The following is a 16,912-nucleotide window of genomic DNA, read 5'->3' on the forward strand; positions in this document are numbered from 1 at the left end:
GGTGATGGTCTTCTGTGTGAGCATGACACACAGAGGCAATTTTAATGCAATGTGAAAACTGAAGAGAGAGAAACAGCAGTAATTAATCAACACACGAAGGGAGCCAGCAAATTAGAATTCTGACAAGAAGAGTTTTAGGAGATAAGATGGCAAGTTTAGGGTTGGTTTATTGAGTGACTACTAGGTGCTAGATCCTGTTCTAGGTTCTGAGTGCTAGGGAGTGGAAATATAGACAAAATCTACTTTCCTAGAACCTACTTTTCTTGTAACTTAGAGAAGGAAGACAGAATCAACAAATTAACGAGAACACAATTAAAAACACATATGCAGTATGTGTTTTTCAAGAGTTACAATGGAGTGATATAAAATGATGGAGTTCATTTTTTCTAATCATTTAACATTTTATTTATTTATTTTTTTTGGTAATGCTATTTGAATAGCTACAAAATTCAAGTTACCAAAAAAGAAAACTCCCTCTTGCACACCAGCTACCCATTTCCTCATCTTAGAGGCAACTCATGTCACTTAGTTCTTACTAGTAAATACATATAATTTCTTATATGTCCTAGAGATTTACATGTACACTCTGTATACTTGTGTTATACTTTATAATTAGGCCTCATTTCATAGGAATTAAATTCTTTTTAATCTTTGCTATAATGATTTACATACAAGCACGGGAACATTTGGCTATACTTCTTGGTTCATTATAGACTCTCTGTTGTTAAAGAAGTGCACGGATACACATACTGTTACTGTTTAGGACAATATATTGGGGTTAAACTTACTAACAGGGCATGTGACATCGCTAAACTCTTGTTATCCTGTAGGGAGTGTGTATGATTAGACTGGATTCAGTCTGGCCAGGATTCTAGTAAATAATGACTTCATTCCTGTAACAACCCATAATGCTCCCATACTATGGCAAGGAGCATCCGAGCATTTGTGCAACAGTGGACATTAATTGACGAGTGAAGTAGTATTGTTAGGAAGGGGGCATCTCAAATCTGAGCAGCTGGTATGAGCCTATTCTTTGTTGAGGAATTTCAGACCTTCTGGGCAAAGGCTTTGCTACCTCACTAGAAAGGGGAACAAATGAACCTCCAGAGTTATTTGGATATGGCTTTATTCACATGCAATAATATCACATAGCTGAGGGAAGGAGAAGGGAAAGAGGATAACAGAAATGTAATTGTGAGGCTCCATCTGCTGGTGCTGGGCCCTTAGTGCCAGTCTTTTAAAAGGATCTATTCTGAATCTTGTCTTTCTCATTTCTTTGTGTCTGTAGTCTTTAGACTTTGCTCATGTGACATATTAAGAAATAAATGCTTAATTCATTTGTTACAGGGTGGAATGAGGGGTACTTTGGGACCCCCAAACCTACCTGCTCTAAATAGATGCCATCCACCGCATCAAGACAAAACATTCTGTAACACATACGACTTTCAGTAGAAATTAAATTCAATACAATTAGTGTGCAATACAGAGAAGAGAAGGGAAAGAAGAGAGAATATAGTTGAAATAGTTTTCAGATGAAACACCCAAAGTTACCCATCCCCTCATGGGTAAATGCTCAGCCAAACAGGGTTGACCCACAACAGGACTGCTGAGACCTAAAAACTTGTCACAAGTCTAAGGCACCTTCTGGGTGGAACCCACAAGAAAGGGGCAGAAGGGCCAGGCAAGTCTGGAAGGAAAAGAGCAAAATCAAAATCAAGATAAAGGTAAAGGTAAAGGCTGCCATTGTTAGCCTCCCCACAGGTCTCTCACCCACGTCTATTTCAAGTGTTTCCTTCCATGTTTCCCAAGGCCCTGGTACAAGACCAAGGCTGAGAAGCAAGTGGCAACTTCACATGTCTCTCCACTCAAAGTACTTCCAGGTCTTCCTCTTCATCTCCCCTCTTCCTTCTTTTTTGTCTTCTCCTGCTTCTCCTCTCTGCTCAGCTCTACCCTACTCTGGGTGGGGACGGGAACCTGGAACCTCCCCTTTCTCTGGGGATCACCCCATTTACACAGCTGTTCTTGTTCTCCATTGCTTCCTGAAAAGATGCTGTTCCAAGTATGATCTTAGAATAGATTGGCAATAAGATAGTTCCTTTGAGGGTCCTGATTTTTTTTTGGTTCTTAAGCCATTCTGATCTGGTTTTTCTGGAAACTAGTAGTAATAGTAATAGATGTATTTAATCCTGTTACAAAATTGTGAGTAGTGTCAAAGATTCACACAATCAGACATTTTATTTGGTAACTACTGATACAAAAGAGCTCACTTCTATTCTGATTTGTGCAGAAGTGATTTGGGTTTTTAAAGGGGAAAATGTGGAGGGGTCAAGAGTGGGAATGTCGTAGAATCAGTAATGTGAAAAAACACAAAGTTGTGGTGTGGAAATGCCACTAGGCCAGCTGTGTTTGCTAGCAGGCAGCTGCTGAAGGTTAGGGTTGTGTCCTCCTCCAGATTTTGGAGACAGAGGGCCTATCTGTCCCAAGTGATTACATTTCTTATATGGATAGTTAATCTACAAAAAAAAGGGCCAAGAGTTAATCTACAAAAAAGGAGAAAGGAAAACCTCTTCATAAATGGTGTTGAGAAAACTGGATAGCCACATGCAAAAGAATAAAACTAGACTACTCTCGTATACCATACACAAAAATTAACTCAAAATAACTAAAGACTTGGATGTAAGACCTGAAACTATAAAATACATAGAAGAAAAAATAGGCAAAACACTCCACAACATTGGTTTCAGTGATGTCTTTGTGGATTTATCTCCAACAGCAAGAAAAACAAAAGATCTTGTCTTTCTCATTTCTTTGTGTCTGTAGTCTTTAGACTTTGCTCATGTGACATATTAAGAAATAAATGCTTAGTTATATTAAGAAATAAATGCTTAGAAATAATTGGGACTGCATCAAGCTAAAAAGCTTCTGCACAGGGAAATAAACTATACCTAAAATTAATAGAAGGTAATTTGCACATCTGACAAGGGACTGAAATCCAAGATATACAAAGTACTCATACAACTCAACTAAAAGAAAACAAATAACCCAATCAAAAAATGGGCAGAAGAGCTAGATAGACACTTCTCCAAAGAGGACATACAGATGGCACATGAAAAATGCTCATCATCACTTAACATCAGGAAATGCAAAGCAGAAGCACAGTGAGACACCACCTCACACCTGTGAGGATGAGCCTTATCAGACAGACCACTGGCAACAAGTGTTGGCGAGGGTGTTGAGAAAAGGGAACCATACACTGTCAGTGGGGATATAGACTGGTTCAGCCCCTATAAAAAACAGTATGGAGTTTTCTCAAATTATTGAAGGAATGACTTTCAGCTCTTCAAGGAGAGACTTTTCTGAGTTGCAAGAGATACCCACTCCTAATTGTGAGCCCTTTTAAATATATGTTTTAAGAAATGGAGGTCAGGAGCCTCGGGTGTTGCTAGAACAAATATTAAAATTTCCTTGAAGGTTTGTGCCTTCTCAGGCATTTTAAGAAGTTGGGATCATCCTAGGGACTAGGCCTAATGCTGCTAGAAACCATATTAGAATTTGGTCACCTTTCTTAGTGCAGGTTTGGATGGAGTTGTTATGAGCTGAGAATAGGCACTACTACCCCTCTTTCAAAGATGAAGAATGTGAAACACACAGGCAATAATTAACTCACACAGGGTCATATAGCTAATAGGTGGTAGAGCTGAGATTTGAACCTAGAACTTGGACCCCTATTCACTGTTAAATTTCTGTGAACACAAAGAAAAATATGACTTAATCTCTGTTCTCAAAGAGCTTATAGTCCCGTGCTGTGGAAAGGAACAGATGTTGGAACAAGGAATTAGTGTAATGTTGAAAATAGCCATTGAACTCTCCCCTTCATGTCTAATAAGGACTCCTAAAGCTTTTCTCTAACATTATGCTTATCCACTCTATATTGTCATCTCCCAGCCAGACACTGCCACATATTCCTCAAGCATATTTTATCCTAAACCTGACTCATTACCTGCTTTCCTGAAGTACTTTTTCTCACCTTCTTCCTGAGTTTGAAGTTTTGAAAAATGATGTCACTCTCCCTCAGTACTCTTAGTTAATGGCCTGTGACTCCTCCCTCCATCATGTGAGTTGTCGTCAAGACCTGCTGACTTTACTTGAACTTTTCTTATGCTTCTCTCTCTTCGCATTTTCTTGTTTCCTCCCCTTCCCGCCCCCCCCCCGCCCCCCCCAAGTTCAGGCCTGCATTGCTACTTGTCAGGCAGGTTACTGTAGTTCTCTTGCAGGTTAATTCCTCCTTCCCTTGCTGCCCAGCCAGCTTCTTTACTAGCCTTATGCTCTGTCACATGCACCCTCTGTGGTAGTTAAGCTGGATTACCAGCTGGATTCTTTCAAAGGCTTAGCATTTTCCTTCTATTCATAAAGATTAGTAGTTAGACTTCTGACTGTTTTGAACTTTTTTTGGAATATGATTTTATTTAACCTCCTAAATTTATTTTATTTGCTAACTGAAGATTTTCAAGTGGTGGAGAGGGGATTGGTGGGTCAGCCAACTTTTTCTGCTCTAAAAAATTATGCCTGCCTCTTGTTGCCAAACACATTCATTCTGATTTCAGCTCCTGCTCTCTATTGCTTCACTGGATATCATCCCTCCATATGACTATATTCTTCTCATCCTTTGGTATTTGATTCAGGTCCACTTCTGTTTTGGTGTCATCTTAGACTTTTTCAGATAACATTGATCTTATTTTTTTCTTATTCATGTCACACCTAAAGTGTGCCATTAACATTTAATTATATGAAGATGTGTCACATTCATTGTTTAGTGTTTCTCTGCTTTCCTAACTCAAAAATTTGTTGAAAGCATAAATTAGATTGTAGGTGTGTGCTCACCTGTGTGCATTTATACTTCCAGCAAATTTTCATTGAGCACCAACTATATGTTGCTTTCTTAGACTTTATGTCCTCCTGGGGGAGGTAAGCTAGCAAATGAATTATTGCAAATTGTATTAATTCTTTGAACAATGCGAAATAGACTCCTGGAATGATGGATGATATAGTGCTGATTGGGCTAGTGTGAAGGCCTTTTTGGGAAAGCACTCAGTAACTGCTTGCCAATGGATGTATTTCAATAAAGTGAAAGCCCATTTATGTGGTATTCTTATTTCTGTTATTTAAAAAATTATCAATATAAAAATAGATAACACGTACAGCTTAAACATAATAAAACAAAATCCTAATTAGCTTAAGAAATACCTCTGAGGCCTCTTTGTGCCCCTTTCATATTACATTCATTTCCCTCCCCCAGGAATAACTTCTCTCCTGGATTTTTGTTTTTCATTTCGTTGCTGTTCTTTGCATTTTGCTATATATATTTCTAAACAATTGTGACTGACTTACATGTTTTGAATTACATGTAAAGACTGTATGTCAGGTAATATACTATGTATTCTGTGAAATTTTTTGTTTCACATTATTTTTGTGAAATTTGCACCACATTTAACTAGGATTTCGTAAGTAAAGGAAAAGTTCTTGTGTGGGTAAAGTAACTCATATAATAGAGCTTAAGCACTGGAATGATTTTTAGACATTTCATGTTCTTGCTTGTTTGTTAACTCCTTAGATAATCCTTTATTGTGTATGTTCGCTTTTCTTGGTTGGCAAAAGGTACAATAAGAATTTTCAGAAAGTTTCATGTAGAAATACTTGCATAGGATAAAAAATATCAATAGCATCATTTTAACTATCTCTTCAGAACTCTAAGGCTGACATTTTGTCCTTTTTTTATTTTGCAGTATTTTATTTTGCCATGGAGAGCAATCATCAAAGTAATTACAAACTCAACAAAACTGAGAAGAAGTCCTTTCGGAAACAGATTAAAGCCAGGCATACGTTGCTGAGACATGAAAGCATTGAGACCGTGTCCTATGCCACTCAGGTGACCTAAAACTGTTATTACCACTTGAATGTAAATATGTTGCCATGTTAATGTGTTATATTGATATTTGTTAATAATTGCTCAGAGAAGTCTAATTTTTCAGTCATCTGTTACATTCACATTAAATATACCTATAATGGCTTTGTTCACTTTGCATTGGCCGTAGCCTAGTATAGTTTGAATTTCCATTTCTGTGTTGTAGTTCAGGAATGAGTATTGTGCTGCTAGAGATTTAAATTTAGTAGTAAAAGACACATATTTAATTTAGTTAAATGTTAATGATTTTAGGGAATTTAAGCCAAATTCTTCTAAAAGGAATGGAATAGGTAATAGATCGGAATTAATATGTCTGTACGTATTTTACTGTGTCAGCCAAGAGACACCTAGTCTGTGAGGCATTCAGAAGAGGGAACTGATGTAGCCTGCCCTCATCTCTTCCCAGGTGTAACTTGCTTTCTTTTTCTTACAGAGGTTGTGAGAAGTGATAAGAAAAACATCTTTTTATAATTATATGTCTGTGCAAATTTAATCTTATTTTAAATTCCGATTTAAAATTAAGCAGGTTACTATAAATTGCTCATGTTAGTTTCTTGTTTTGTTTTTTTTTAAAGAGCCTGGCTGTTGCCAATGGAGGTTTGGGTAATGGTATAAGTAGGAACCTGCTGCTTCCGGTTTTAGAGAAATGTGGACAAGTGGATGCTCTCCTAATGCCACCCAATAAACCCTACTCATTTGTCAGATATAAAACTACAGAAGAATCCAAGAAAGCTTATATTACCCTCAATGGAAAAGAAATAGTGAATGATTTAGACCAGAAGATCATTCTGTACTTGAATTTTGTGGAAAAAGGTATTATACAGCTATCTTTTTAAAAATAGTTCTTGCTTTTGTGTGAGTTTTCTTTTTTTTTACCTAAGGTGGGAGGTCTAGATATTGTGAAGCAAAATAAGACATCTGCTAAGCAGCCCCTTTTCATTTCACAATTACTCTTTAAGTGCCTTATTGTGCCAGGTCTGGTGCTAGTAGTTGAATGTTCAGAGGTGGTGAGCATAGCCTGTCTTTCAGGAGCTGGCCCCACTAACCTAACAAAGTACTTAGTTATGCATGTTACTTATTTTGGAATCCTGCTACCTAATTGTGTTTTTCAAAATTTAGTGCTGAGGACTGAGCTCTCTAATTTATTTCACAGTGTTTACCCAGAAACTTTCAATTAATCACTTTAGAATTCACTGTGATTCAAATGATTATGTGCCAAGCTTCTTATTTCTGGAGAAATACCTTTAGCTACTAAAAAGCCCTAAAGCTTTTTAGTGATGCTGTCAAATTGATGGCTGAGAGATGATGGTTATGTTCATTTCTGTGCTGTCCAATATGATAGTGTGATTGTAGAGCTGAATTTTTATAATAGCTTAAATTAATTAAATAAAAGATCTATATACTGACTTATAGACTTGCTCCAGGGATTATTACATCTTTTTACCACTCTCCCATGGAAATGAAATGTGTTAAGATGAACCTTGATCTAGCCATTTAATCTCTGTTGTATTTATTTGCCACCCGTTTGGGCAATTATGAGTCCTTTTTAGATATCCTAGCAGTGGGTAGGTGAGTGTAATCTGATCAATTTTATGTTTTGTAAAATAAGACTCAAAGGAAACTTTTGAAGATTCTTGTAAAGATATATTTAGAAATTAGAATTCTCACTGTCTCTATGTATTAAATTTTAAATCTGAATTAAGCTTTAGAGTTTAAAAATTAGAATATCTACATGTTTTATATATTTGTGATCAGTTTTTGAAAACAATATTTTGGGAGTATGTTCTAATCAGAAAAACAGCCCTTGTTTTTTTTTCCTCTATGCTTTATATTGAACACTGTAAGAAATTGCAGAAAGTGAATTTTAGAGTGTTCTTTATTTGAAATTCTGTATTAGATGCAGGTGTACTTTTAAGACTTGTAATCCTGTTTATAACCTTGGAAATACTTTTTAATAGGAATAAATACAGAGTAGAGTGAATAGAGAATAAAATGAATAAAGAATAGAATGGTGGCAATATTTAGATACTTGTTTTAATTTCTACTACCAGATAGTCACTGAATAACAAATATGAGGTATTTTTGATTCTTTTTAAAAAAAACTACATTTATGAAACTAAATATGAATTTCTTATATGTAATTTATATGCCTTCAAATAATTCTTCCAAGAGTTTTCCCTATATAATTTAAAGAAATAATATAATATCTGGCACAAAATAAATACTTGGTAAATTAAAAATATACTTTTGTATATTTTTGAAATATTAATAAAATATAGTAGGTATGTGTTTTTTGTCAATTTTTATATTTAATCATTCAAACATGAAGTTGTCAGAAAAGCCTCAGAAATCATGTTTGTAACATGAATGCTCAGATCTCTAATAGTATTAGTTACAGTATTCCCATTATTTAATCATAAATTCCTTTTTTCTTTTCCTTCTAGAGCTGTGCCTATCTAAAACTTTGAAGGACACAGGGGCTTAAATTATTTTAATATATGCCAAATAGTTCTTCCTATAGTAGTAATACTTTATTTCCTTAGAAAGTTTTATGTTCTTTTATATTTTTCTATTATTTTGCAAGAGCTAGTCTCAAGAACCTAAAGGTAAAAAGAGCATTTAAATTTTTGTTTTCTATATTTGGAGACAATCTGATTTTTTTAATAGAGTGCCATACTGTATATTGTTTGGGAAACCTTGTTTCTTAGATGTAAAAAGTGGCTCAATTGTGTTCAAACAGAATTTAAGTACATACTCTTTTAAGTAAATTTAACTAAATACTCTTCTATTTGCCATTTGCAATTACGGTGAATAAAGTGTACCATAACTTTTATGTTGGTCTTTATTTTTATACTTTTAATATGTTGTGTGCCTTTTAGCGTTCTTTATTCTGAAATGAAGGTTGGCAGTTTTATGAACTGATAAATGGTATTGAACAGAATTATTTGTATAGGAACTTTAAATTTTAATTGTCACTATTTCAATTTGGTTTCTCAGCACAATGGAAGGAGCTGGAAGTTCAAGCCTTACCGCCAGGACTCAGGCTAGTGGAAGAAATTATTACTCCTGAGGTTGAGACAATGCTTTTGGAAAGCATTAACGGGGCAGAAAATATAGATAATCAAAATTGTAAGTAAAACCTTTAAATCTGCTATTTAAAAGTTTTTGCAGAGTACCATGGTACTGCTCCTTCTTTTGCCCTTCTCCTTTGGTTTTATTAAAATTCTTCATGTTTCTTCAGAATTGTTAAAATAGCCTGAATATAGTGTTAGGCAAGATGTACCAAAAACTCTTGGGTGCATTAATAATAAATAACATTTATATATTGTAGTTATCAATTTTTAACTCCTAACTGATTAATATTTATTAGCCAACATTTGTAGGCTAACATTTATAAGCCTTTTAACTTACAGTATCACATTTGATCTGATCTACCCCCAGGCAGATTTCTTCTGAGGAATGAGCGGTTCAGTCCCATGCCACAGCATGTGGTAAGCACCTCCTGGTGATGTTTGAAAATGAGAGTTAGCCTGTTTCTTTCCAGATCTTTAGCATGTTCAACTCTTTTAGACTAGCTTAGTAAAACTCCTGAAGTGTTTTTTTTTTTTTTTACAATTTTTAGGCCAGAAAGAACAGCAGACATGAGGTAGCTTTGTTAATTTTATTAAGGACAAGGACAATAATTAAGCAGTTCACAAAAGTTAACACTAGTAATCATTAACCAAAAGGTTGACTTTGAAACATGAAGAAATAAAACTCTTTCTCACAAATAGTTTCTTTTTTTCTCTTCACACAGCTCAAAAATCCTTAAAACACAGACGAGTAAAGCATTTTGGTTATGAATTCCGCTATGAGAACAACACTGTGGATAAAGATAACCCATTACCTGGGGGTAAGTGTTTGCTAATAAATAATAAATACTGGGTCAGAAGAAAATATTTAATATATTAAAAGTTTATCAGAGTTGAGAATATGTTTCATTTGCCATTTGTAGCAAATTTTAATATTTAATATTTATATTTTATGTAAATGTTTATAAATATTTAACAATAATTAATATTTAACACAATGAAAATATTCAATATGTTAAAAGTTTATCAGAGTTGAGAGTATGTTTTATTTGTCATTTGTAGGAAATTTTTAAAAGCAGTTGATTAAATTTGCAACATTTTAATTAGCTACACAGTCCAGTTTTACTGTAAAAACATCATATGTACAGATAAAGCTAAAGTTCCTTTTGAACATTGTCCTCACTCCAGTACTTCTTCACTGGGATAGTACTAAGTGACAACTTAGTATGTATTGTCTAATCCTTTAAAAAAAGAGTTTACATCATAATATAGATATCTATGAAAGTTGCTAACATGCAGTATTGTATTGTCTATTATAACTTGTATATTCCTGTAGTTACATGTATCAGTCCAGTTTGTTCCTTTCCCTTAAGATAGGTCTTGAAGATCTTTAGATTTTCATTTTATTAGCCAACATAATATTTATAAGCCTTTTCTAAATAGCTGATTTAGTTAGTTCTCTTTGAAGAGACATTTAGGTTATTTCCAGTTTGTTAACTTTTACAAGTAGTGCAGTGTGTATATCTTTGTACACACCTTTTTATGCACTGTGCAAGAGCTCCACTGGAGACTGCTTCTGAGAGTAGAGTTGGGTCAGTCATGTTTATCTCACTATGTTAATAGATGCTGATAGATTGCCCCCTAAAATAGTTGTTCCAGCATATTCTCAACAAGAGTGCATTCTTCCACCCATTCCTACCAACATGTGATATTGTAAAACTTTTAGCTTTGTAATTTCTTGATCACTAGTTAGATTTTTATATTTTCTTTTTTATGAATTCCTTTTGTAATCTTTGCTAATTTTTTGTTTGTCTTTTTTGGCAATGGGATATCTAATTCATTAGTAAGAATTTAGTACATGTAATCCTGTATGTAAATCCTTTGGCATAATTTTTGTTGAAGTTAAATTTATCTAATTTTTAATTACTTTGGTCTTACTTTAGACTTCCTTTCCTCATGAAATAACATAATTCCAATAAAAGTTAGTTCTACTTTAGAAAGTATCTTTTTTAAGGGAAATGCTTTTAAATAATTATATTTAAAGTAAATGAAATAATTCAAAATAATAAAAAGGAAGCAGTCGGGTTTTCTAGTATTCCCTACAGTAAATTTTACAATGTTACTGTTTTGCAAAATACCAAAATTGTCAGCAAGGTTGTTCTTTTTGTCATTTGATTTGATAAAATCAATAAAATAACTTTATGACTCTTCAGAAATTTTATTTTTTTTAATTTTGTTTTACTTGAGGCCTTGTAGTTATATATATTTGGATCTGATCACTAAATTTAAAACTTCATGATTTTTATAACAATGATTTTTTTTATTCTTATGTAAAACTTGCAAAGGAAATATTTTTGATATGTTTAACCTTTATGATTATTAACTTCAGGTCTTCCTGACATTTGTGATAGCATTTTGGAGAAGTGGTTAAAGGAAGGTTTCATTAGACATAAACCTGATCAATTGACTATAAACCAATATGAACCTGGGCAAGGTAAGCATTTTTTTAAAAAATTCCTGTCTCATCTACTTCATTTACTGCAGTAGATTATGTAACTCTCTAGGATCAAAGGCATTATTTATTTTTTTAGCTCAAACTAATTCTTAGACTAGTTTGTTTAGGTTTGTTACCTATGTTGAGTTTAATTCCTTGCAAATCTACATGTTGACCCCATGTTGAAGAATTTATATGTCAACATGTGAACAGAGTAAACAGTTGCTGTTTGTGATCTCTTTTTTTGTTCCCTTCTACACGTTTTATTTAGAGAAGTTATTGTAGGCTCCATCTTAGCCCTGGAACTTAACATAATAACACAAAATCTTAAGTTATCTCTAGATGATTGCTTCAAGAAATAAGAAACATGTATAATGGAAGAAACCAAATAATTTACAGATAGGAAGATAGCCTTATGAAGGCTATTGGTTGAATCATCTTGCTCTTATTTCTGTTAAGAATGTGGAAGACAATTCTAGGATGATATTTTTTGCTAATGGCAGGAATTGTGGGATTTTTTCTGCCATTTGTCATAATGTTTCATTTATTATAATTATTTACCCATCAACTTTTCCATTGGCTTGGAAGCTCCTTGAGGATAGGGACTATGTCTTACTGCTTTATATACTCTTATGGGGTAGAGAAGTTCATTTTACTTGATAGGTGCTCAATTAACACAGACCAAGGAATGGGCAGAAAAAGCCATATCTTAATTATTGATGTGCTTAGACTTCACACCTGGCAGTTGCTTTTGTTCTGAAAGTACTTGGGAATGCCTGTTGAAGAGGGAAAAATTGACTGTTACTTATCATTCACATTTTCCTCTTGGAATGGGACTGGGTAAATGTTCTAGTTAGGCACTGACTCTCAAGTCTTGATTTTAGAATCATCTCTCCAGTGGCAAGAAGTTAAGATATTTTTAGTTGAGATATAGTTTAATTTAATCGCATTCACACCAATTATTTCCTTTTAACTAAAATTATATTCCTGATTGTCAAACAATATGGTCACAATAATAGTATGAGACTATTTGTAGAGTTGTCTTAAATTTACTAAAAGGAAAAATCAAGTGATGGGTTATTCTTTTTTCCATCTCAGGAATTCCTGCTCATATTGATACACATTCTTCTTTTGAGGATGAGATCATTTCTCTCAGTTTGGGATCAGAGGTAATGTCCAAACCTTTTTACTAGTTATGAACTAATATCTTACTGTATATATTGCCATTTTCATAGGACTTACCATGTTTTTTAATTCAAATAAATTAGATTTCAAAATGAAAATTAAAATGTCATTTTTATTTCTTACAAAACATGAAATTATTACAGCTTCTCCTTTTAGATGTCCAAATTTTTATCCATCAGTTCATCAAACTCTGTTCTTTAATTTTTACACACATATAAATAGTGTATGTTTTATATATATATACTTGAAATTAAATGCAGATTTCCCTTGGTGCAACAAATGAAGCAGCATTGCCATCTTGTGGCAAAAGATAGTAGCTGCAGACTATTGAAAAGAACCACAACTATTGTAAAATGCACCTGTTAGGAATTTCGATAAGCTATTTCAAATAAAAAACAAGATTTAAAGTACTCCATGCAGGATTTAGTTATGAAATAACATGCATTTGTAGAGGTGTAAACTTATTTCCTCAAGACATACTGTGTTTTAAATCAACATTACTTCAAAATAAATATAACTTAATAACAACAAAAAGCCAAAAGGGAGAAAAAGAAAATAATAATATAATAATAAAGTGCACCATGCAAACTGCAGAAGAATTTTAGATAAAAATCAAAATTTTAAACCTAGAAGGATCCTTAAAATATGAGGTCATTTAGCCTAACTAGAGGTTGCTTCAAAATCTGACTTGTCCCTGGAGGCAAATAATAAATACTACTATTTATTAGTATTTTTTTTCCCATTTGTATAGTTCCATCAGTAGGCCTTTAGTGTTTTGCTTTTTAACTTTGCTGTGCTCCTATCATGCTGATATTGTGACTGTAGAGTCCGTGCTGTTGGTCTGATTTGACAAAACTATCCTATCTACCATATGTGTAGATTCTTATTACATGTTTTCAAAAATAATGAAGATGGGGAGGAAAAGAAAGAGCTTTTCTCTATCTGGCTTATTATTTTACCTCTTATCCTGGTTTGTAGCTTTAGAGGACCAGTAAAAAACATCTTTCCCTTTTTCTCCCGACTGAATGATTGAGAAAAAAGAGAAAAGATAAGTGGAGAGCAGAGTGTCAACTTTACTACCGAGAAAACGTGGGAGAGTGTGACTTTAGGTCTGTAGCCAGCTGACTTAATACTTCAGTTTGGAATTAGATATACTTACTGTCCTTGTCGCTGGCACAGCCAGAAAACTTGAAGATCTCCCTCATAGAGGCAGGGGCTGCTCTTATATCATAGCACATGAAGGAGCACACATTAGATTCTGCAAACCAGCTGAATGTGAAAAAGAGGGGGTACTCAGCCAACTAAGCTTAATATGAACTAATCAAACCTTACCAGTTAGCTAAGGCGTGCTTTCTTGCCTGGGGAGTTGGAAGTGAGGAAGTAGAGAAAGGCAAGGCGTGTTCTTCTTAGACTTTCATTCCCCTGGAAATTCACTTTCCTTCTAGGGAATATGAGGAATAAGGGACTAAATGTTTCTCCACTATCCTATAAGGCCTTTATGTAGTTTCTAATGAAAAGTTGTAAAAATAGGAACACTTGCCCTTTAGTTGCACTGAATATCTGCTTTGTTATTTCCATTTGGAGTCTTGGAGGCATGTAATTTTTAGTTACCAGTTTTGAAATAGGGGCATAGGCAGAGGGCAACAAAGCAAGAGGCTGGATGGAAGGATCAAAATGGCCACCCGCCTGCCCAGGTTCTGAGACCAGAGAGCCACCAAAAAGCCCCCTAGGCCAAAAGGTCAAAAACCAAAACCAAGGGCTATAGCCTAACAAAGGACAGTGCCCGATAAAAGGACAGGTCACGGTGGGGTCTCACCCGTGCGCACAATTGCAAGAGACCTCAGGCTCCAGGAACAACAGCCATGGGGATTATTTACAAACAGGGGAAATAACAAGCTCACTGTACCCACAAGTGGCGGCTGCCTCACCCAGGCAGCATCAGTGATAGTCGCCACTGGTCACCAGGAGTGCGGGACAGCACCGGCCAGTAGTGATGGGCACTGCTGGTCCTGCAGAGGCGGCGTCAGAGACACCCAGAGTTAACAGCTCTTTGTGAGTTTCTGGGTCATCCCAACAACAAACAGCTCTTTGAGGCACCACGCCCAGGGCCTTTGGTGCTCCTGTCAGGTAATCAGAGATCTTCGGTTTTTCTTTTCTCCTTGGAGGTCAGCTGGTCAGCTGCTGGATGCTTCTTTTCCCCTCTAAAGCTATTTTTCAAAACAGAGTCTACAGTTCTTGTCATAACTCATAGCACACCTTCTTTGGAGGCCCAAAATGGAGTTTTCTCCTTCTTTGTTCTTCCTTTAGAGGCTGGAACCATCTTTTCTTCAGGGGCTGGTGTTGTCTCTCCTGTTTGTCTTCTCAGGGGCTGGTGTTGGCTCTCCCCAGCTCCCTCTGATCTTGGCTTATATCCTCTTTCAGGGTGTCCCACCCACAAGTCTGATTGGACCATTTTTCAATCCTGTAGCTGATTGGACCATTTAGTACCAGTCAGCTCATAGCTTACCCCTCATTGGTCCATTTGACAATCCAGGAAGTACACTGTTAAGTAAAAGGTCTCTGAGGAGCAACTGCCACAACTGACGAAAAGGCCGTTACTGGGCTCTGAGGAGCAACTGCCACAATTGACTTGTGGAGCAGCAGGGGGAGAGGACACCACTGTCCTGCGGGCTCCCCCACTAAGGCAGCTGGGTTCCAGTAACCGTTGAAACAGTTGAAGTTATGGAGTTTTCAGCTAAAGCTTCTTTCTGATAGCCAGAAGGCATGCTATGAGTTATAACAAGAACTGTAGACTCTGTTTGGAAAAATAGCTTTAGAGGGGAAGTGAATCTTTGTAATTTGGAAATAAATTTACTAAACATTTTAACTTATGCTATTTAAAATAGTATACTATATTTAAAGCCCTTTATTTCTTTTATAAAGTGGAATTAATATCTCTTTCCTAGTGGAAAGATTGTGATGGAAATAAAATGTGTTAATGAATGTGAAGTTCACTTGTGTAAACTGAGAAAATGAGAGTCTGCTGGCAGTTCTTAAAGTGCAGTCTTTATCTCCTTTGTATGGAGGTAGATCTCCTTTATTCACGCTCCTACTGGAAGGATAGTGGCAAAGAGACATACCTATTTCAGCCAACAATCTCCAAACACTATTTTACAGTGTGACATTCTAACATAGAACATTTTGCTATATTTGGAGTCTCAGAGCATTCTTCTATCTTTTCCATTAGAATTTCTGCATTTACTTTGTAGCAGGTCAGTAATATATTACACCAGTTATATTGTAGATCTAGAATAAAATTTATCAACTGAGTGCAGAAAACTGTAGTAGAAGTTTATTTAGGAGATACAATTAGAACCAGTAGTTGGCTGTTAATTGAAAAGTCACATAAATTGAGGAAAAATAATAATAAAAGCTATATATGCATTGCAAAGGTTTTATTTTAACTTACATGAGTTCACTCGCCAATATTTTGATGTAAGGCCTTTCTGGAAGGGTCCACAGTTGACCTTGTCTTTCTACTTTCCATTTCTTTAGAGTGAAGCAAAATTTTCAAGATACTTTTGAAGTCATCTAACTGTCAGGTTTTGTGTTTTCATATTTTTACTTCCAAGATTTTATTACGAGATTATCACATCTGTTTCAACAATTGACTTCTGTTATTGAGTCTTTCAACAACATTCGACGTAGTTTATACAGAAGAAAGCCTATTTTTCTTACTTAGTTTTCACTGCTTTACATAATATTTAATAATTAAATGATCACAGTAACAAGCACAGCTGGTACAAAGAGGGTTGGGAACATGTACAATTGACTTGTCGTGCAGCTGGTGAGACTAGCAGTGCATGAATACACTGGAGAGTTTCCTGTTACCGACAGGCATTCAGGACATGGGTATGCTTTACAGAAGAATTGGATGAAAAGTTGTAAAAATGGGAAAACTTGCCCCTTAGTTGCACTAAAAATCTGCTGTAATTACTATTTCTGGTGAAATGGATGTCTCTTAAAAGAGTTTGTATTCAAGATTCTCAGGCAATTTTGAAAGATAGGAAAATATTTCTCGCCTTGATATTTTTTGTCCTGGTTATTCCAACTCTCTAGAAGACAGTTTCTCTTTTCAAAAGAAAATCTTATTGCCTTCTCCATTTGCTACTCAATGCTTTTCTCCCATACAAAACAAAACAAAACAAAACAAAACAAAAC

At 35.1% G+C, this 16,912-nt stretch overlaps 1 protein-coding gene across 1 annotated transcript in view; it reads left to right on the plus strand.

Moving 5' to 3' along the window:
• Window positions 1–5,797: 5,797 nt before the first annotated feature.
• Window positions 5,798–16,912, plus strand: part of ALKBH8 (alkB homolog 8, tRNA methyltransferase) — a gene marked incomplete at both ends in the record, with an annotated part of 37,091 nt that continues 25,976 nt past the window's right edge. The window contains 6 exons of the mRNA XM_084249016.1: window positions 5,798–5,926; window positions 6,538–6,775; window positions 8,960–9,091; window positions 9,759–9,854; window positions 11,423–11,527; window positions 12,626–12,696. Coding sequence (XP_084105142.1) covers window positions 5,798–5,926; window positions 6,538–6,775; window positions 8,960–9,091; window positions 9,759–9,854; window positions 11,423–11,527; window positions 12,626–12,696 — 771 coding nt within the window. The remainder of the gene's footprint in view (window positions 5,927–6,537; window positions 6,776–8,959; window positions 9,092–9,758; window positions 9,855–11,422; window positions 11,528–12,625; window positions 12,697–16,912) is intronic.

This window comes from Talpa europaea, assembly GCF_964194135.1.
Source record: "Talpa europaea genome assembly, chromosome: 12".
Classification (NCBI taxonomy): domain Eukaryota; kingdom Metazoa; phylum Chordata; class Mammalia; order Eulipotyphla; family Talpidae; genus Talpa; species Talpa europaea.